Source organism: Dipodomys spectabilis, unplaced genomic scaffold (assembly GCF_019054845.1).
Source record: "Dipodomys spectabilis isolate Male_0828 unplaced genomic scaffold, ASM1905484v1 ptg000436l, whole genome shotgun sequence".
Classification (NCBI taxonomy): domain Eukaryota; kingdom Metazoa; phylum Chordata; class Mammalia; order Rodentia; family Heteromyidae; genus Dipodomys; species Dipodomys spectabilis.
Window position 1 is genome coordinate 8,698,291 of NW_024871113.1, and position 21,482 is coordinate 8,719,772.

General features: G+C 41.1%; 1 protein-coding gene across 1 annotated transcript in view; it reads right to left on the reverse strand.

Moving 5' to 3' along the window:
* The window catches only part of CUNH4orf45 (chromosome unknown C4orf45 homolog), a 52,998-nt gene continuing 31,516 nt past the window's right edge, over positions 1–21,482 (reverse strand). Inside the window, exons 4-5 of the mRNA XM_042668403.1 lie at positions 3,343–3,532; positions 1–144 (exon numbers count right to left, since the gene is read on the reverse strand). Of these exons, the coding sequence (XP_042524337.1) occupies positions 1–144; positions 3,343–3,532 (334 nt within the window). The remainder of the gene's footprint in view (positions 145–3,342; positions 3,533–21,482) is intronic.

The following is a 21,482-nucleotide window of genomic DNA, read 5'->3' on the forward strand; positions in this document are numbered from 1 at the left end:
TTATTTTAATTCTTCTGTTTTCAGTTGAGTTATTGAAATGCTCCCTTCCATATCAAACATATCATCAATCTTGATGACTAAATACTTCAAAACTGAAAATTTGACCCTGTCATCTGCCCAGTAAGCTTCAGGTGTCTTAGTGTCCTGTACTCAAGTGACATAGCAGATTATATCATTCAAGATACCCTTTGCACTCTATTATTGAGATCAGGACTCAAACTCAGTACTTGCTGCTTTCACTCATTGACTAGCACTGTGCCAAGTGAGCCACACTTCCAACCCCTCTTTATTTTCTTTTAAGAGATGGAGTTCCCACTATGTTGCCCAGGCCAACCCCAATCTCCTGGATCCAATCAGTTCTCCCACCTCAACCTCCTGAGTAGCTGGTATTACAGGCTTGGGCCACAGGACTGCCTTTGCACTTGAATATCCAGCTATATTAGACCACATAAACTACAACATTGAAATCTTTGCCCTGAAAAATATGTCCTTTCTGATCTTCCTCTTCTAGTTCCCATTTCCTAATTCAAAATTTAGTTCATTGTCACATCTTGTAGTATTTGATACCTAAGGTCTGCCACGGGCAACAAGTAACTACAGAGTCTGGAATCTGGATAGAAATACAGAATCACCCATCACAGACCTGCTGAGCCATAAGCTGCATCTGATTGTATGGCTCAACAGCACATGGCTGTGATTCTTCCAACCTACCATGGGAAGTGTGCTGGCCTTTAGGTGAGAAATGTAATAACAACACTGGTGGCCGACCCAGAGGCTCTGTGTTGTAAGCTTTTCTTATGTTGTGTTTGCGATTTGCTTTTCAATGCATAGAAACACTTGCTTAAAGTTATTTTCCCTGAAGAGGGGTTATACAAAAGCAAGTCAAGCCGGGTGCTGATGGCTCACACCTGTAATCCTAGCTACTCAGGAGGTTGAGATCTGAGGATCATGGTTCAAAGCCAGCCCGGACAGGAAAGTCCATGAGACTCTTATCTCTAATAAACCTAGAAAACCGGAAGTGGTGCTGTGGCTCAAGCGGTAGAGCACTCGCCTTGAGCTGAAGAGCTGAGGAACAGCACCCAGGCCCAGAGTTCAAAGCCTCATGACCGACAAAAAAAAAAAAAAAGCAGGTCAATAATTATTAGACATACACAACTCTGGGATGTTATCCAGAAATAAGACTTGAAGGACAAGTTTGCAATTCATGTATGGAAATTTAAGAGAAAGTCTGATTGATTTTTTAAAATTTTTTGCATGATTCCATGTATTTTGTAGGAGTGGTGACCAAGTGATTGATGACCCTTACTAATAGGTGGAACCCAGCTTCGTTTTTGCTCAACATGAGGAAAAACAATCCACACATACCTGACACTCGTTTCCAAAGCATATAACCTGAGACAACTTGTGAGCACACAGAGGGTCTGTAGAGCTGACTCATAGCTTTCAAAAACATGGCATTAAAGACCAAGACTAGGAAACTTCTAGACTCGAGAGACATGATAACAAAAAATAACAAATTATTTGATTCTATCATGAATGCTGGGTTGGGGAAAATTATAAAGCCAATAATTTTTTATTTTATTTTTGCCAGTTTCAACTCAGCACTGCACCCCTTTTGTTCAGCTTTCTTGCTGAGCTTTTTTTTTTTTTTTACCACTTGAGGCACACCCTAGTCTGGGTTTTTGCTGATTATTTGGTTTGTTTTAGAGATAAGAGCCTTGAAAACTTTTCTGCCCAGACTGGCTTTTTTGTTTTAACTAAAAGCTCATTATGTATTTTTCTCTACAAGCATCAAGGCATTCATATCTTCACACAAGAGCCCTTAATCCTTCAATTTTTTTTTACATTTTACAAAGTACAGAAATGATTTCACTGTTTTGACCTAATAAATGGATGAAAACATCTAAATAAATAATTGTTCACTATAAAATGTTTTCCTCTCCAGCTGCTCAATAGGCCTGTTTATATTTTTTTTTTTTTTTTTTCTGATCGTAGAGCTTGAACTCTAGGTCTGGGTGCTGTCCCTCAGCTCTTCAGCTCAAGGCAAGTGCTCTATCACTTGAGCCACTGCACCACTTCCGGTTTTCTGAGTTGTTTATTGGCGATAAGAGTCTCACGGACTTTTCCTGCCCAGTCTGGCTTTGAACCTTAATCTCCTTCAGATCTCAGACTCTTGGTTAGCTAGGAGTATAGGCAAAATCCAGCTGGTAAAATTCTTCTTTGCATGTTTTAGATAAAATGTGTCAGCTCAACTTTCCAAATTTTCAAATTATAAACATGGTTATGTAGGAGAACATCCTTGTTCCAAAGAGGTATACCTCAATTGTGTGTGTGTGTATACATATATATATATATATATATGTATGTATATATATATATATATATATATACATTCATATACATTAAAGAAAATTCACAGTGGACAGGTCTAGGTCAAAAGTAAAGAAGGAAATATTTGCACTATTCTTATATTTCCTCTAAATTTTAAATCATTTTAAAATAAAAAGTATTATTTAAATGGAAAAATAAAACACATTCATTTGAATTTAGTGAATTTGGGATGATTTAACCTACAATAGCTCTAATCCTAGTTAGAATTAGTTCAGTGGTGCAAAACTTTTCACACATGGAAATCAACCATCCAATTGGAATCCAGCCCAGAATTCAGACCACAGGAATATAAGCAGCTAGCTCCCTTTTTCAGCACAGTCTCCAAGGATCAAGTCCCTATAACTCCCTCGCAAAATGTGTCAAGGGGACACAGATGATGGCAGGACCAGGAGGTTTCTGGTGACGAAGGGTAAGTACTGTTCAGACTCTTGGTAGAGCATGGAGACTTGGTGGACCTGGGCTATTCTATTTCTTCCTGTCTCATACAAACTCAGTATTAAAACACCTTGGAAAACACTGATGACTGCAAAGGTCATTGTGCTGTGGGATTATGCCAAGACGGTGAATGAACCTCAGGAGACCAATGCTGACTGCATGCTTACACATGCTTTACTTAGTTCTCCAACAAAACGTTAAGAACAGTAACCAATATCCCTCATCCTACTTCACACACACACACACACACACACACACAAATTGCAACTTAACCAAGGACATGCTCATGGCAACTTCACAACCTCGTGTTCATTTGCTACAAAAAGGGGTAACAGCACCCTAGCTTGATGGACATCTTGCGTGGACTCAAATACAGACTTCAATTTGGTTTCACAGGTTAAAAGATGTTGCAAACTGGTGAACAGTATTACTGTTAAGTGGCACTTTCTAGTTTGTATATTAATACAGCTTGATTTTTTTCTGCCTATGGTGATTCAAAAAAGCAATAGATCATACCTTTCTCTTTGTTGGTACCTTTGGCAGTGTTGATGCCTGGGACACTCTCAGTGATGGTGACTTACTCTGCTTCAAAAGTTGGGCCCGGCTGGAGTTTCTCTGAGTGGTGTTCTCATAATCACCTATGTGCCAAGCAAGAAAACCACGACTCTTTCTTCCTTCAGCATCTAGGACAGAAGGCCTTGGTTGCCTGAAAGAACAAAAAAAAAAAAAACAGGAAGAGTATAGAAACAAGGTCATTTTCTCATACATGAGATTTTCCTGTTTCTCCTATGAATTGAGGTGGCTTCTGGCCACATGGTTTGTGAGAGATGAAGACCTGGTATCCTGAGAAGGTTCTGGAAGGTTTTTCCTCAGTCCCTACAAATGGCTGTTCAACTGCTGGAAATACCAAGAAGTACCTACCTTCCCCATTGACACTTAAGTTGGAGACTTCTCACCAGTGTAGAAGATTCTAGAAGGGGAAGGTGGCATATTAAGACTGACCTGAGGGGCCGGGAAGGTGGCTCAATGCTAGAGTGCTTGCCTTGCATGCATGAGGCCCTGGGTTCAATTCCTCAGCACCACATAAGCAAAAAGAAAAAAAAGCCAGAAGTGGTGCTGTGGCTCAAGTGGTAGAGCGCTAGCCTTGAGCTGAAGAGCTGAGGGACAGCACCCAGGCCCAGAGTTCAGGCCCCAGGACCAGACACCCCCCCCCCAAAAAAAAAAGACTATGACCTGTAGTTCTCAAAGACATAGTCTGTTGATTTCAAGGTCTCACAGACATTCAGAAGAAAAAAAAAAATAGCACTAGCTTTGGACATTTTAGAAGAAAGAAAATCCATCTTCTTTCCCCAGTGAGATCCTTGGCAACATTCCCCAAACTTTAAATTAGAATATTAACTCCACCTTTGCCTTCACAACATAAAGAGCAACTCTAGGGAACAGACAGAAATAGGAATGTAAGGTAAGGATTTGCCATTTTGTTTGGGAAGCAAGGTTTGAGAGTACCTCTTAGGGCTTCTTGACCATGTTCATTGCAGCATTATATTTACCATAGATAAGATATAGAATCTAACCAGATGCCCCCCAGTGGATAAATGGATCAAGAAAATGTGGTATATATCCACAATGGAATTTTATGCTTCCATCAGAAAGAATGACATTCCCCCATTTGTAAAGAAATGGAAAGAGTTGGAAAAAAATTGAGACTGACGCACTACCTACTGTGCTAACGAGGCTCCTCAGAGTTGGAAAAAAATTATATGAAGTAAAGTAAGCCAGACCTAAAGACACATAGGCTACATGGTTTCCCTCATTTGTAATAATTAGAATATGTCTATAAATCTACAAGTAAACCCATGGAGACTTTATTTAAAAGAAAAATTTTGCCTGTGGTTCTGTTGTCTATGTCCATGTGCTGTGTTTCACTGTGTGTTGCCATTACTTGTGATAGTTCCTGCCGTAGCAGCAACCTCCTTTCTTGTCTGCTGGATCGAATTCTTTCTCTTCAGACTTTCTCTCTAACTTCCCTGAGGTATTTGTGATAATGGACAAACATGTATTCATCCATTTCCTTTGGGCTTCCAACATCCTCCCCCTTCCTCTCTCTTGCCCACTGAGTGTGTGTGTGTGTCCTGTGTGTGAGTGTGTGCATGTGTGTGAGTGTGTGTGGGTATGAGTGTATGGGTGTGAGTGTGTGGGGTGTGTGTGTGTGATAAGAATTTCAAGCCTTTGTTAAGACATATGAGGATCCAGACACTGTGCTGGTTTTTAATGTACTACTTCTCATCTGCTTCACAATCCCATATCATAGGAATTATTTTCCACTTTTTACATTTCTAAGACCAAACAGCAAAATTCAGGGAAGCTGGAACTTAAGTTTGTTACATTCTAAACGTATTTATTAAAATTATAAATTAATAGTTATAGCATATAAATTAATAATATATTTACTTCTATTTATATAAAAATTTATGCATTTATGTATTCATATACATATATTAATATTTATATAATATATAAATATGAGTGATATACAATATAAATTATAAACATATAAATGTAAATATGCATTATATACATAAATATATTTATATAGTACAACATGTTTATATATTTAAATATTTGTAACTTTATATATATTTATAATTTATACAACTTTTATTATTTTTATTGTAAAGGTGATTCCAGAATGGTTACACTTACATAATTCAGTTATATATTTCATATATAACTGAATTATTCATATATATTTCATATATTTCATAAGTTATATATTTCATTTTCAACATAGTGTCTACATACTTTTTTGTGTGTGCTGGTCCTAGGGCTTGAACTCAGGATCTTCATGTTATTCCTAAGCTGCTTTTGCTCAAGGATAGCACCACTTGAGCACAGCTCCAATTCTGGCTTTTTTGGTAGTTTATTGGAAATAAGAGTCTCATGAACTTCAAACTACAATCCTCAGATCTCAGCCTCCTAAGTAGCTACAATTACAGGCATGAGCCACCAGTTCCTGAATCATACTCTGTGTATATATACATAAATACTCACATGTACACTTATGTATGTATATATGTATATATGTGTCTGCTGGTACTGGGGGAGTTTGAACTCAGGGCCCAGACAATGTCCTTAGCTTTTTTAGTTAAGGCTGGCACATGTGAGCTTCAGTTCTACTTCTAACTTTTTTTGCTGGTAAATAAGAGATAAGAATTTCATTTTCCTGATCAGGCTGGCTTTAGAAATTCAATCATAAAATTTCAGCCTCCTGATCAGCAGATTACAGGTGTGAGCCCAGCTCATACTTACTCTTAATAAGTATTAAATGAGTTAATACTTACAGAGCATAAAAAGTGTCTAACTTTTAATTTAAAAATTTGTGTTAGCTATTTATATTATGATTATGCTCCTCAAGTCATCTTCCCTTGTCTATCCCTTCCACTGGTTACCTGTGATTCTTTTGATATAACCATATACCTGAACCCCCAGAAGACACATATGGAAGTCACTTTCCACACTTGCTTCTCCTCTTCCTTCCACATTCAGGTGCCTGCCAAGTCTCAATGAGTCCTTTGTGGCTCTCTCTTCACCTCACCTCTCCAATGCAGGCAATCTTTGTGTTCACTGCAGTCATCTGGCTGACATTCTCTTTCTCCCTCTTTGTCTCCTTTTCCTACTATGCCTAAACCGTAGATTTGATTATAGTACTTCCTGTCTTGAGAATTTGAACAACAGTAGTTTACTTCCTGTGAAAACTGAGCCCCAGAGTTTCAGGATGGAATTTAAACCACAGAATCTGGTTTCTGTGCAATTCCAGCCTAATTTCCAAACATCCCCAAACCCAAACTTGAATCAGTCAGCCAGTATCTCCTCAATATAACACATCACAGAGCTTTACCTGCTCCTTGTGCTTGTTTGATTTGCTCCTCAGGCTGGAATTTGTTTCTTGTCCCTACCTCCATGCTATGTCTTAAAAACACAGCTCAAGTGTTTTTTCCCTAAAAGTCATCCTTCTCCATATCTGCCCACATTTATTCCTCCTCTTTCCACCATAGAACATCGTTCAGACTGGTGTTTTCATTGTCATGTTGACTCTCCCCATCAGAAAATCTGAGAGTAGGCTGGGCATGCTGGCTCACAGCTTAATCCCAGCTACTCAAGAGGCAAAAATCAAGAGGATTATGATTTGAGGCCAGCCCAGGCAAAAGTTACTAAGACCCCTATATCAATAAATAAGCCAGGCATGGTAGTACATGCCTGTCATTCCAGTTAGACAGGAGGAGTAAGTGGAAGGACCACAGTCCAGGCTACCTGCAGACAAAAATACAAGACCTTATTTGGAAAACACCACCAAAAGGGCTGCAGGCTTTGTTTAAGCAAGCAAGTGGCCTTCGGTGAAATGCCAGCACTACCTACTTCCCCTCTCCTCAAAAATATTTGAGGGGCTGGGAAGGTGGCTCAGTGGTAGAGCGCTTGCTTTGCATGCCTGAGGCCCTGGGTTCAATTCCTCAGCACCACATAAGAAAAAAGCCGGAAGTGGCGCTGTGGCTCAAGTGGTAGAGCGCTAGCCTTGAGCTGAAGAGCTGAGGGACAGTGCCCAGACCCAGAGTTCAGGCCCCACGACCAGACCAAAAAAATATATATATATATATTTGAAAGAGGGAAAAATCATTTCTTTTTCTTCCTTTTTTTTTTCAATGTGGGGTAAATGGAACCCATGCCTGACAAGTGCTCAACCACTTCCCAGCCTATTTCCTACCTTTTCTATGTGTAGTGTCTATAGTTCCTGACTTATAACATATTGTCAGTCCATTTTGCTAACATCTATAAACACACAAAATCCCAAAGCTTTTTTTCTATCTCCAGTGAAAGCTTCTAACTACATACAATAGAGAGGGCAGTAGAACTGATTTTCAACTTGCCATGTCCTTTACTAATGGAATTTTTTTTTTTTTTTTGGCAGTCCTGAGTCTTGAACTCAGATCCTGGGCACTGTCCTTGAGCTTCTTTTGCTCAAGGCTAGCACTCTACCACTTGAATCACAGCACTGCCACTTCTGACTTTTTCTGTGTATGTGGTACTGAGGAATCGAACCTAGGACTTCATGCGTGCTAGGCAAGCACTCTACCACTAAGCCACCTTCCCAGCCCCTGGAATTTTTTTTATTATTATGTAACAATGTTGAAATATTCCTTAGAAACTACTGGCTTATTTTTGAGAAATGACCAAAATTTTCCCCACAGCCAGAACAGCAGAGAAATAGGACAAAAGATGAAATAGGTCTCAGCACCAATTAGGAAATGACTGGCGGGCCTTTGCTTATATAAGTGTCTGAGCAGAGGGGGAGGCTTGACTTTCACGTGGATGCTTCTGCCAGAGGAAACTCTAAGTGCTGACAGCACTACAGCTCCCGGTGGGCCTGAGACTCAGCTGGGGCCCTGTGGCTCAGTGGCAGCTGCTTGATTCATGAGCAGACAATTCAGTGAGGTCTCAATGTTTGTTTGAATGAATGTTTACTTAAGTGATTCAGAATGGCTCGATAGCATGGAGAACTGAGCTCCCAGTGTTAAGTGCACAGGAGACACCCTGCTTCTGTTGGTCTTCTGACCCACAACTTCTGGCTTTAGTTAGTGGACTAACAATAGTTCCAATAAGCAATAGAATGACTATTTTGGATTCCAAAGTTAAATTTTAAAAACTACCATTTAAGCTAGGTACCTGTGGATCATTCCTGCAATCCTAGCTATTCTGGAGGCTGAGATCTGAGGATCATGGATCCAAGCAAGCTCAGGAGGTAAGGTTCATGACTTAGTAGTAGAATGCCAGCCTTGGGTGAAAAGGCTAAGAGACAGAGCCCAGGGCCTGAGTTCAAGCTCAGTACACACAACACACACACACAGACACACACACACACACACACACACAATTACTGTTTAAGTTCCAGTGAGTCAGCCTAATTGCCTAATCCACACTGTAATTACAATTACCCACTTAGAGTTCAGATAAAGTAGGGAAACTTCCCTTCGGGGCTTTGCATCTCCCCAGCATCATAAGGTGATGTCACTATAGGCTAGTGTGACTACTCCATATCCTGATGTGACTTGCTCATATGAGGTCAAGTGACACATCCAGACTGTGACCCCAAGGCAGGATGATCTTTCTCTCAGCCAGTCAATTTCTTCAGGGTTTGCTATCACAGTCACAGCTGTCTGCAATTTAATTTCTCCCAAGAGCTAAGAAGCCATTGGTGGCACATGGAAAATTTAGAGGAAGACAGTTAGGAACCATTGGCAGGGTCTGTGCTGACTGAGAGAGTAGCTTTCTTCCCTGCTATTTTCTCCTAGGAACATTTGCATGGAAATCTCTGTTTATGTGGGATTTTTTATTTTTCATTTATAGTACAGTCCATGCCTTTGGCCAGATTCTTCCAGAACTGACAGGAGATTTTAAAGATGAGCTGTTTCCCAGTTCACTTTTCTCCTGTGGCCTTTTGCATAGGTGCTCACATGCAGCTGCACAGGAGCAGGGGTTCAGAGATGCAGACTGCCTAACCCCATAAGCACCCCCAACAATGCCCTCCCTGCAGCTGCCCAACACCTTACTTCAACACTAAGCTATTAGCACATAGGAAGAGGCATGGGTCAGCTTTAGATGCACCATCTAAGAAGAGTCCCATATAAGCTCCTTCATACCACAGAGCTTCCCCTTCTCTTCTGACCCCACCCAATCATAAATGACAATATCCTGCCATGTTTGCTAAGTGTCTCATCTTTATCCTCTGAATAATATGCATTTAATTTTGGGTCAACAGTCACATAGGCAGTTAAAAACAAGTTTCAGCTGGGCTCCAGTGGCTCATGCCTATAATCCTAACTACCCAGGAAGCTGAGATCTAAGGATGGTGGTTCAAAGCCAACCCAGGAAGAAAAATCTATAAGACTTTTATCTACAATTAACTAGTAAAAATCTGAAACTAGAGCTGTGGCTCAAAGTGGTAGAGCACTAACCCTGTACACAAAATCTCAGGGATAGCACCCAGGCCCTGATTTCAAGCTTCAGGACAATCACCAAACAAATCAACCCTCCCCCCCAAAAAAACAACAAAAAAAAAACAATCTTTTCAGCTGGACACTGGTAGCTTATGCCTTTAATCCTAGCTACTCAAGAGGCTGAGATCTGAGGATCAAAGCCAACCTGAGAAGGAAAATCCATGAGACTCTTATCTCCAATTAACAACCAAAAATCTGGACACAGAGCTGTGGTCAAGTGGTAGCCTTGAACAAAAAGCTCAAGGACAGTTCTCAGATCCTGAGTTCAAGCCCCAGGATTGGCATATATACACACACCCTTTTCCCCACAATAAATTTTTCAGAGAACATCCCCAAAATGCAGCTTAAGATTTCCCACTGTCTTCTCTCTTGCTGTACTTTGTTAGATTGTCTTAGAGGGTTTATCTATTTAGCTTTACATCTGTATGACCTTTCTCCTCCTCCAAGAATCATTATAATTACTTTGCTATATCCCATTGCAGAATATCACTACCAGTACTACACAAGACATTTTACTGTTCATTTTGTTCTTTGTATATATGTGCTGGTCAGGAGCTTGAACTCATTCTTATGCACTTCACTTGGCTTTTTCCACTTAAGGCAGAGCCACAGCCTTCCTTGAGCCACAACTCTTTTTCTAGCTCTTTGGTGGTTAATTGAAGATAAGAGTCTCAGACTTTTTGGCTGGCTTCAAACCACTATCTCCAGATCTCAGCCTCCTGAATAGCTAAGATTACAAGTGTGAGACACTCAGCACCCAGCTTATTCCTACTTTAAACCTCTTGGAGAGCTGCATTGTTCAGTATTAAAAGGCTTGCCTGACCTGTAGGGGCCCCAGTTGATCCCCAGAACTGGAAGTACCTCTCTCCACAAAAAACAATCTCTTAGAAGAACTCTTCTCTGAGTTAAACCATTAGCTGGAACTGAACTTGGGTTAAAGTCTGTTATTAGATTTGAAATGACTTGCTTTGGTAATGCAAGCCCCTGGTTGCTAGAAATAATCAGATGCAGCAGAGCCCTATTTTCTCTCTCTCCTTCGCTGTCTATTACTGTCTGTGTCCAATGCCCAGGCAAGGGTGGAGGTGTAATCCTGAATTCAAGGAGGAGTTGATTCTGGATCATGTCTTTCTGAACAGCTGCAGATTCTAAGAGAAATGTCTCCAAGACCTTAGTTCTGTTCAAGGAAGAAAACATTTGTCCTGCTGCCCACCATGTAATCCATCCTGAATTTTAATGAGTTAGCCTTTAGGCTACTAGACAGAAAACAAGCTGCCACATTCGGTTTAAACCCTGCTATCTTTGCGCACTGTTGCAAATGTATTTATTGTCAAATATGTGGTAATTGTGCCTTAAGTGAGTTTGTCTAAATGTGTGAGATCCCAGCTCTAAAGATTACCAACCAGGCTGTGGCAACATCAGTGTTTTGGCTCCTATATTGACATGGCCATTGCAGGAGATGCCCCTTCCTGTGGTCTGAGGTGATCTGCTGTCAAGTCGTTCATTCAAACTAGAAATGCTCTTTCTATAACAAGCAGAGAACATTGCCAAGCTGAGCTGTGGTTTCCAGCCTCCAGCGGACCTCCAGAACTTCAGCACACAACAACAATTCCAGCACATATTTTCTACCCCCTCCAGCATCCCTTGTTTCGTTTCCCATGACCAACACTTGTCAGTATTGAGTGTAGTGACACAGAAAAACTGGATCCCAAGCCTGAATTGGGCCCTTTGTCTCTATGGTCTTGAAGAACAAGTCCACAGATACAGAGGGAAAAGCAAAATGGCAAAGACTTACTGAAGACAAAGATAACCAGAGCTCCTGCTAGATACAGAGGTCCCAAACAAGAGCACTGCATTGTGCAGGGGTTAACAGCTATATGATTCTCAAGATCACTGGAGAACCTATGGCCCTATAAGTTCCTCGACCCAGTCAAAGGCTCCACACAGCCTTCACCAGCTCTTCGTGCATTGCTCAGCCCCTTTGACTGGGTCCTCTCCAGTGTACTCTGGGTCCAATCAACCCATTGTTCACATGCAAGTTTTTCATGGACAATGGTCCAAAACATGAGGTTTTAATGCAACTGCTCAAGGCTCTGGTGGTGTCTAGGGACCTGCATACAAGACTGCTCAAGGCAGTAGTGAGATGATGTCTAGGGACCTGCATATTAGACTGCTCAAGACCATGATGAAGGATGCAGAACTTCTATGGGAGGGAACCTTTGCCCTGTTTGCCTAGCTAGGCTTCTTTTCTGCTCTCAGTACTGAGCTACTGTTGAATTGTACAGTTAAAAATGACTAAGAGTAGCTGGTTGCTGGTGGCTCATGCCTGTAATCCTAGCTACTCAGTAGGCTGAGATCTGAGGATCATGGTCCCAAGCTAGCCTGGACAGGAAAGTTCATGGTACTCTTAGCCCCAACTATAAACACCAAAAAGCTGGAAATAGAGCTGTTAGAACATTAACCTTGAGCACAAAAGCTTAGGGACAGAGCCCTGAGTTCAAGCCCCAGGACTGCACACACAAAAAATAGTGTCTAAGAGTAAATTTCAAGTGAAATCTATTTTCCCACCATTTCAAAAACTTGTATACACAGAGACTCCATACAAAATGCCAAGGCTGTCAGGTCTAAGTAAGCTTCATCATTCCACCTACCCCCACAGTTGTCCAGAAAACACCCCAACTCCTATATACAGATGTTCTAGCTCCTTCCTTTTGGTACTGTAAATGAAGGAATCTTCTCCAAGCCAAGGCAGAGATACTGTATTCACTGTGCTCTTCCACAAGGGTAGAACAGCACTTGCCCCAAGACATTGTTCTCAAATCCCAAACAGACTCCTCCTCCCTCTACTCCACTCACTATTCATTTCCAAACATTTGAAGGCCAGGGCATTGCTTGTTTATTCCACTTCACCTCTCATACCACAAGGCTTCCTCTGTTCCTCTTTCCCTTCCCTGCCCTATTTTTGTCTATTCTCACTTAGGTCTCCAGCCACTTTCTATCTGCTTTCTTCAGGAGACATTGTTTTGTTCATAGCTGCTGCTTCTTCTTCTTCTTCTTCTTTTTTTTTTTTTTGGTGCTTGACTGCCCAGCAAGGGCAGGGGCTTGACCCAGGGCCTTGAGCTCTTGCCTGGCTTTTTCCACTCAAGGCTGGCAGTCTACCATTTGGGCCACATTATACTTCCAGCTTTTTGCTAGTTAACTGGAGATAAAAGTACAGTCATCCTTTGCTATATCTTGTTTCACTTATTATGGCTTCACTGAATTGAGAGTTTAAAAAATATATATCTGCTGGGCACCAGTGGCTCAGCCTAGCTACTGAGGAGCCTGAGATCTGAGGATCACAGTTGAAAGCCAGTCCAGGCAGGAAACTCCGTGAGACTCTTATCTCCAATAAACCACCAGAAAACCGGAAGTGGTGCTGTGCTTCAAGTGGTAGAGCGCTCGCTTTGAGCTGAAGGGCTGAGGGACAGCACCCAGGCCCAGAGTTCAAGCCCCATGACCGACAAAAAGAAAAAAATATATATCTAATTCTGTATTAAAGAGTTTTCACTATATAGTGGGATTTTGCAGTATATGGGTATCTATATAATATTTATGATTTTCATTACTTTTGCCTAAAAATTCAAAACAATATAAAATATAAGTGTTAATTCAAAGACATTGAAAGAATTAAATGGAAATAAAATACATTATGTATTTCATCAGCAGAGGAATATAGTACTGTAGACAGTGAAAATGCACTATGCCACTACTGCTTGCACAAGTTTGCCAATGTGAGATTGTACATGGCACACTACTGGCTGATGGAATGGAAGGTGACTAACCACAGCACTGTGTTCTGTAGGCTGGGTACTGATTAGCTCAGTGATAGTAGCATTGGTCTGTTTGCTTTCCCATACTGTGCCCATATGTTCAGCATCTCTCCTTGTCCACTTCACATCGATGTCTGATCGCTGTGAGGTGTTGCTCCACTGTGTTGTGTTTTTGTGAAATTTTTGTAAAAGTTTGAATTTATTTCAAGCCCTATGATGCCACCCAAATGTTCTGCGCCTTCTGAGGCTTCTGTGAACCCAAGCACTAGAGGAAGATGCTTACCAACAAAGAAAAGGTGGGACTTCTTGACATGTTAAAGGAAGGCAAAAGCTACATAGCTGTAGGCTGCCATTACAGGATCCACAAATGTACTGTTTACTACATAAAGAAAGATGAGAAGAAGTCTTATGGAAATGACTTTTAACAAGACTGCAAAGAGGATGGTCACTTTCCATAAAAAAGCCATTATGAGAAGAGAGTCTGCATTGGCCCTCTGGATAAATGACTGCAAGAATATCTCACTAGATACCAACACTGTCCAGATGAAGGCCAAGAAACTTTATGATAGTTTTTCCAGAAAACCCAGACATTCATGATGGTGATAATGATGGTGAGGATGAGGACGATGCAGAAACAGGATGGTGGAGTGCTTCTCCCAACAGACCAGCCCCATTCAGTGCCAGCAAGGGCTGGTTTGACAAATTTCAAAGGCACTTTGGATTCAAGAGTGTTTCTCTGCATGGAGTAGCTGCCTCTGCAGAGAAAGCTGGAGCTGAGGAACACATGAACAACATGTTCAAATCCATCATTGAGGAAGGGGGCTAGGCTATAAGCCTGAACAATTTTTTTAACATGGATGAGACAAAGTGAGCAAGTGAAGAAGAAGATGAGGAACAAGACAATCTATGGGTTGGAGAAGAGGAGGCGATTGGCCTAACACCGATGGTCTTGCAACCCTGGTCAGAATGACCAAAGAACTTCAGCGAGAGGCTGAAGAATGGGATCCCCAGATGCTTCATTCGCTGCATTTTGTATGAGTGGCATGTCCATTTATTTATTTATTTATTTATTTATTTATTTTTGGTCCAGTCATGGGGCCTGAACTCTGGGCCTGGGCGCTGTCCCTCAGCTCTTCAGCTCAAGGCTAGCGCTCTACCACTTGAGCCACAGCGCCACTTCTGGCTTTTTTCTTTTTGCTTATGTGGTGCTGAGGAATCGAACCGAGGGCCTCAGGCATGCAAGGCAAGCGCTCTACCACTGAGCCACCTTCCCAGCCCCTGGCATGTCCATTTATAAAAACCTTTTCATTCAGAAGAAAAAGCAGCACCAGCAATTCTCTATAATTATGTTCATCACTTAGATGAAGAGTAGCAGAAAAAGAAGTAATGGTCCAAGGTGAAGACACTGTACCACCTGATGAAGCACCTGATGAAGTGGTGCCTTTAATAAAGTTGTAATGCTCTTCTTGGCTGTATAGTACATTCATCTCATCGGCATCACCTTCATGGTCATCAGAACTGCACAGCTGCATAATTCATGATCTTCATTCAAGTTATAGTATACTTCACTGGTGAGTACCCATATAGAATTGTATATGTTGTTAAAATTATGTTGCTTTCAGGGTGTAGAAAGTGTTTAAGAGCATATGAGATGTTTATAAGAGTGTAGGAAAGATTAAGAGAGTAAGAAGTGTTTATAGGAGGGTGAAGGGTTTATAAAGCCTTAAAATATAAATAATAAATACAGTGTTGCTACTTTATGGATTTTCATCTATTGCAAGGGTCTTCAGAACATAACTCCTGCAATAGGTGAGGGATCACTGTATCTTAGCTTTGTCTGCTGGGGCTAGCTTTGAACCGTGATCCTCAGATCTTAACCTCCTGAGAAGCTTGTATTATAGGCATCAGTCACCAACTCTCAGTTCATTCACATCTAATTTAACTTTGAACATTGGTCTTTCAGACTTCCATGTGTGTCTACTCTAACCTTTCTTTCAAAGCAATCTGAGTTTGGGTCTAAGTCTGAGTTTCCTACAGTTCTGCCCTTATTTTTCTGGTCTTCCTGTTTCTCATTCACTCACATATTTTCAAGAACAACAAAATTATGATCATACACCCTTTATACATTCCTTTATCTAGCTTCATGCATTGGGTACCTGTGTCTCATTCATGTCCAGGGATTCCTCAGATCCACCTGGACTTGTCATTGCATTTTCCTGCATTAAAGATAATGTTCCAGTGTTTGGCTTGGGCTGGTCCACTGCCAAGTCATTCGTTCAAACTAGAAGTGAGAGTTCCCAATGGTTCTATCATGCTTTCAAGCTCACACTCAATATATAAGTATTTTGCCCTTAATAGCTCTACAGTCTGTTCCCTCTTCACTGTCTTGACTCCTACTCTTCCAAGTGACCACATTCACCTGGTTTCCCTCACTCCATCAGGCCCCCTTCACAGCCATAGAAACCTAATCAACTTCACAGTAGAAATCTTACTATGAGTAAGGGTAGGTGCATAAAAATTTAACCTCCTTCTGGAAGCTTTCCATTCTTTCAGTAGTTAATTTGCCCCTTTGTGTGTGTGTGTGTGTGTGTGTGTGTGTGTGTGTGTGTGTGTGTGTACTAGGACTTGAATTCAGAGCCTCATGCTCTTGCTTAGTTTTTTTCTACTCAAAACTAGTAAGCCACAACTCCACTTCTGGCTTTACTAATTGGAAATAAGAGTCTCTTAGATTTATATGCTTGGGCTGGCTTCAAATGATGATCCTCAGATCTCAGCCTCTTGTGTAGCTAGGATTATAGGTGTGCAAAGCAGTGTTTGGCACCTCCAACTTCTTATTGATGTCACCTTCAATACTCTGAGAGACCCGGCAGCACTGAAACATTTCCTGTGTCTATCCATTGTCAGTTTTTGGCTTCAGTTACTCATGCCCACTCTTCCAGCTCTTCCTTTCCTGCCTCACTCCCTGACCTCTTCCTAGACTCTTCCACAGATAGCCTCCATGCAACCCCTCCTTGCCCTGCACTGGGTTGTATATAGCAAGCTATCCCTTGTTGTGTTGTGCTGAGTTATCTGTGTCTCCTTCCCACCACACTGTGAGATATTTCATAGAAAAGACAAACTTCTAAAACAATTTGATTTGTCCACTAAATAATGTCCAATTAACTCAGTGTATACATTTTTCAAAAGTCAGAACAAGACATGTGTTGTTCTTTGAAAATAGAAAGGATTGGTTGAAACAAATTGAACTTCAAGAAGAATACATATACTGAACAAGAACTTTCCTCCTGAGCATTACTAACTTCAGCACACCCTAAGCCTCAGTAGCTCTTTTCTCAATGACTTTAAGCATCATATTCAAGTATTCTGGCTATCTTCCTCTTCGTTGTGCTCAGTGACTGCACATTGAACCTCCAGATAACACTCAGGGATGACACCCAAGCAGAAGTCGATGCTGCTGATAAAAAAATAAAATAAAATAAAAACAAACACCAACTACTGAAAGCTAAAGTTCTACCAAAAATGTTTTTAAAATTTTTTTTGTCTTTTCTTTTTTGGTACTGTGGATCAAACCTAGGACGTTGCACTTGCTAGGCAAGCACTTTGACACTGAGCTGCATCCCAGCCTTTTAAAACGGTTTTGATTCCTGCCTAGAAGATTTTTGGAAAAACAAAAAAGTTTTTTCATTATTATTGTTTTCGAACAAGAGGGCAAACAATAGATCTCAAATTAGTCTATTGTCTTTAGTGTTTATAGTGGACAAGAAAAAATTACAACACATCTATTCTGAAGTGATAGTTTTAAACGTAATCTATTCTTCTAGTCTTTCCTCAACTCTCTGAAGATGGAGATCTACCTAACTATATCCCTATGGGTCAGCTGTGGGCCATGATTTCCACACATTGACTTTTAGTTCTTAAAATATGTGAAGCAGAGGCTCAGAAAGCCTCTATATTTTATAAGATTATAAGGATTAATTCTGAGTCTATCCAATTGCAAAGCTGACACAAAGAATCTTTCATTAGTAGAAACTGAGGATTATGAATAGGCTCCAGAGAAAAAGTGAAAGCAATAATGATTTATAGAAATGATAGTGATGCACACTAATGGGCTGCGTAGTTAGTCTACTGCTTCATTTGCTAATAGAGACATGAGCATATCACTCCTATAGATGTGTGAGTGTAAGTTGCCATCACCAGAGTGTTTGGCTTTACCAAACTAAGCCAATGACAATGAAGTTTAAACTGAACTTCTGCTTTCTTTTTTCCTGCAGTTTTTCCAGGGCACAAACTCTTTGCCTGATTCAAGTTCATTTTAACTCATTTATTTACTTGTACTTTGTAATCTGTACTTTCATTTAGTCGACATAAACCTTTCTGTGAGGCCCAGTAGCTGCTTCCAGGACAGCTATAAGACCTTTGGTTCTGATGTCTACAATGCTAAGAAAATGGAGCTGACAGACAAGCTCCCAGGTATCTCATCTTAAGCACTTACATGTCTGTATTAGGAACTGGCGGTGAACAGCAACACAGTGGACTGAACGTTACCCTACCAGGGCATGCTGTAATAGACTAGTCAGTATTTCTCATGAGAATACCACAGTCTATTCTTTAGCTAGATGTGCTTATGAAAAATAATTGCTTTTCAAAATCAGTTACATCTTATCCTTTTGCTCTCAGTGCTCCATACTAAGGGGGAAAATATACACTCCACAAACATTTATGTGCAACCTGCACTTATCCATCACAGCAACTTCTATGTCTACAATCAAATGTATGATGATAAATGTTCCCCATCTCCCATGATGGAATGCAAGGGAAGCTGGCACTGTGTCTGTCTCCTGAGTCCTCAGGTCTATCAGGTACCTGGAAAAATCAGCACTTGGGTAGTTAGTGAATGGATCAATTAGTACCAGCTCTCTGTGTGGCACTGCCACAGAATCCATGGGCTGGGCAATGGCTTTCTAAGAAGCCTTCCAGCTGAAAGAGTGGAAGAGAGAAGAGGTGCAGAAAGAAGAGTAGAGAAAGTTCTGGTTAAAGAACTTATAGGACCAAATGAGGATTGAATGCTGAGAATCTCAAAAACAGCAAAACATTGCTACTTTCTGCTTCTGGAAATCCCACCAGTGTTTCAGGCACTGACAACCTTAAAAATAGAAAGCTGTCAAGATTTATGGATGTTTTGAGGAAAATAACTCCAAGAAACAAGCATGCATTTATGTACCAATATATTTTTAAAGAGTGCCTGTCATTAAGTCTGTACTAGTTTAACAACTGGTTTTGGCAGTATTTCTTGTGGAATAAAACAGGCAATTTTCTCCACATCCACCCAGCTGGTGCTGAATAAAGGCATACCTTGCACATGTCTGCATAAACAAAAAAAACTTGGCTTAGTCAGGTCTCTAAATGTTCCTTTAACACCAACAGTCCTGATTTTTAGATTGGAATTCTCTTTTTTCAGTTTAAGAGTCCTACTTATTGAAATTCTAGTTGACTATTAACCCCTATAGGTTAATTTTTATTTTTATCAAATAAAATATTTGTGCGTGTAACTTTTCAAACAGTGCTTTTTAAATATAGTACACATAGCATACATGTAAGCAATATTAAAAATGCTTATAAAAGATATCCCCTTGCTACTTGACTCAAATAGCCCCTCTTCTAAAACTACTTTCAGCCTATTAGACCTTTCTGGAATGTAATCCCCCCCACACACCAAAGTACCCTCTTTCCCCTGATTTCATCTGAACTGACAGCTCTCTTGACCCCCATTCAACCCTCTCCCCCAACCACTAGTGTCTGACCTGCTGGACTTTTCCTGTGACACCATCTTGGAAATTCCCCTAGCACAGCACCTATATTGGCTTTTAATTTTTTTGGAATAGACTCTCTCTCTCTCTTTTTTTTGTTTAACCCCTCTCTTGCTACAGCACATTTTCTGCTTACTTCTTAGGAAAGATGCTTTGAAGCACTTTTTATTTTAGTGACCTACATGCTTGGAAATGCCTGTTTTCTATCTTCCTGCTTGATCATTACTGAGGATGGAATTTTTGGCTGGAATAATTTTCTTTTTTTTTTTTTTTTTTGTTGGTCGTGGGGCTTGAACTCTGGGCCTGGGTGCTGTCCCTCAACTCTTCAGCTCAAGGCGAGCGCTCTACCACTTGAGCTACAGCGCCACTTCCGGTTTTCTGGTGGTTTATTGGAGATAGGAGTCTCACAGTCTCTCCTGCCCGGGCTGGCTTTGAACTGCGATCCTCAGATCTCAGCCTCCTGAGTAGCTAGGATTACAGGCGTGAGCCACCAGTGCCCGGCTGGAATAATTTTCTATCAGATATAGAAGCCATGGGCCTGGTTAGGACCTTCTAGATCCAGAATGAATGTTGAGAATTGAGAAACACATGGACTCTTCATCCTGGGTGGACCTCTGCTTCTCCTATGGGAGGTTCAGAGTTGTCTCCTCACCCCAGTATTAGGAAGTTGCACAGTAACACCCTGTAGGAAGAGCCCTGTGGGAGAAACCTAAAGCCCTGCAGGAGCTTTGACAGGGTGCAGGAAATATGAATGCATGGAAAATGAATGATGGGAAACCTGCTGGTTGTATGATTGCGTAGGCTAAATGTGTCTGATCTCCTGCAGTAATCCTGTCAAAAGACAGAGATGAATGCTTATGGTATCCTGGACATGTTACCAAAACTATTTATCCTGTTATCTACCTCTTGGAATATATATATTTTTATATATATGTTGGCGGTGGGGGGAGAGGGGGGAGGCAGTGTCCTGTCATGGGCCTGAACTCTGGGCCTGAGCGCGCTCCAGCTCAAGGCTAGCACTCTACCACTTGAGCCACAGGGCCACTTCTGGCTTTTTTTTTTCTGCTATGTGGTGCTGAGAAATTGAACCCAGGGCTGCAAGCATGCAAGGTAAGCGCTCTACCACTGAGCCACCTTCACAGCCCCTGGAACATATATTTTTGATCTGTTTCTTTAAGCTAGCCCTGAGACAATCAAACCTTATAAAAGTGGAGGATGGAGAAGACATCTTTGGTTTTACCATGTCTGTCAATGTGCAAAAGATTATGAAATAACACTGCATGGGTATACTTTTCATCCATCCCCAGTATCTGCTGGATGGAACCAGCAATACCCCAGTACAATGCTTTGTTTTCTTGTTTTTCATTCACATTTCATGGAGATTTCAATATGGAAATTCATGTTATTTCTTTTTTTTCTTTTTTTTTTTGGGGGGGGGGTCCGGTCGTGGGGTCTGAAGTCTGGGCCTGGGCGCTGTCCCTCAGCTCTTCAGCTCAAGGTTAGCGCTCTACCACTTGAGCCACAGCGCCACTTCTGGCTTTTTTTTCCTGCTTATGTGGTGCTGAGGAATCGAACGCAGGGCCTCATGCATGCAAGGCAAGTGCTCTACCACTGAGCCACCTTCCCAGCCCAATTCATGTTATTTTTGCCTGAGAATTTTTTCTATGTGTGGTGGCACTGGGGCTTGAATTCAGACCTTTGGGTGCTGTTCCTGAGCTTTTTGCTCAAGGCTAGTACTCTACCACTTTGAACCACAGCTTTACTTCTGGTTTTCTGGTGGTTAATTAGAGGCTCATGGATTTTCCTGCCCAGGCTGGCTTCGAACCACAGTCCTCAGATCTCAGCCTCCTGAGTAGATAGGATTACAATAATAAGCAACTGGCACCCAGCTCACATTCAGTTTTTTATTGACTGAGATGAAGATCTTGAAAACTTTTTGTCTGGTCTAGCATTGAATCCTGATCTCAGCCTCTCAAGTAGCTAGGATTATA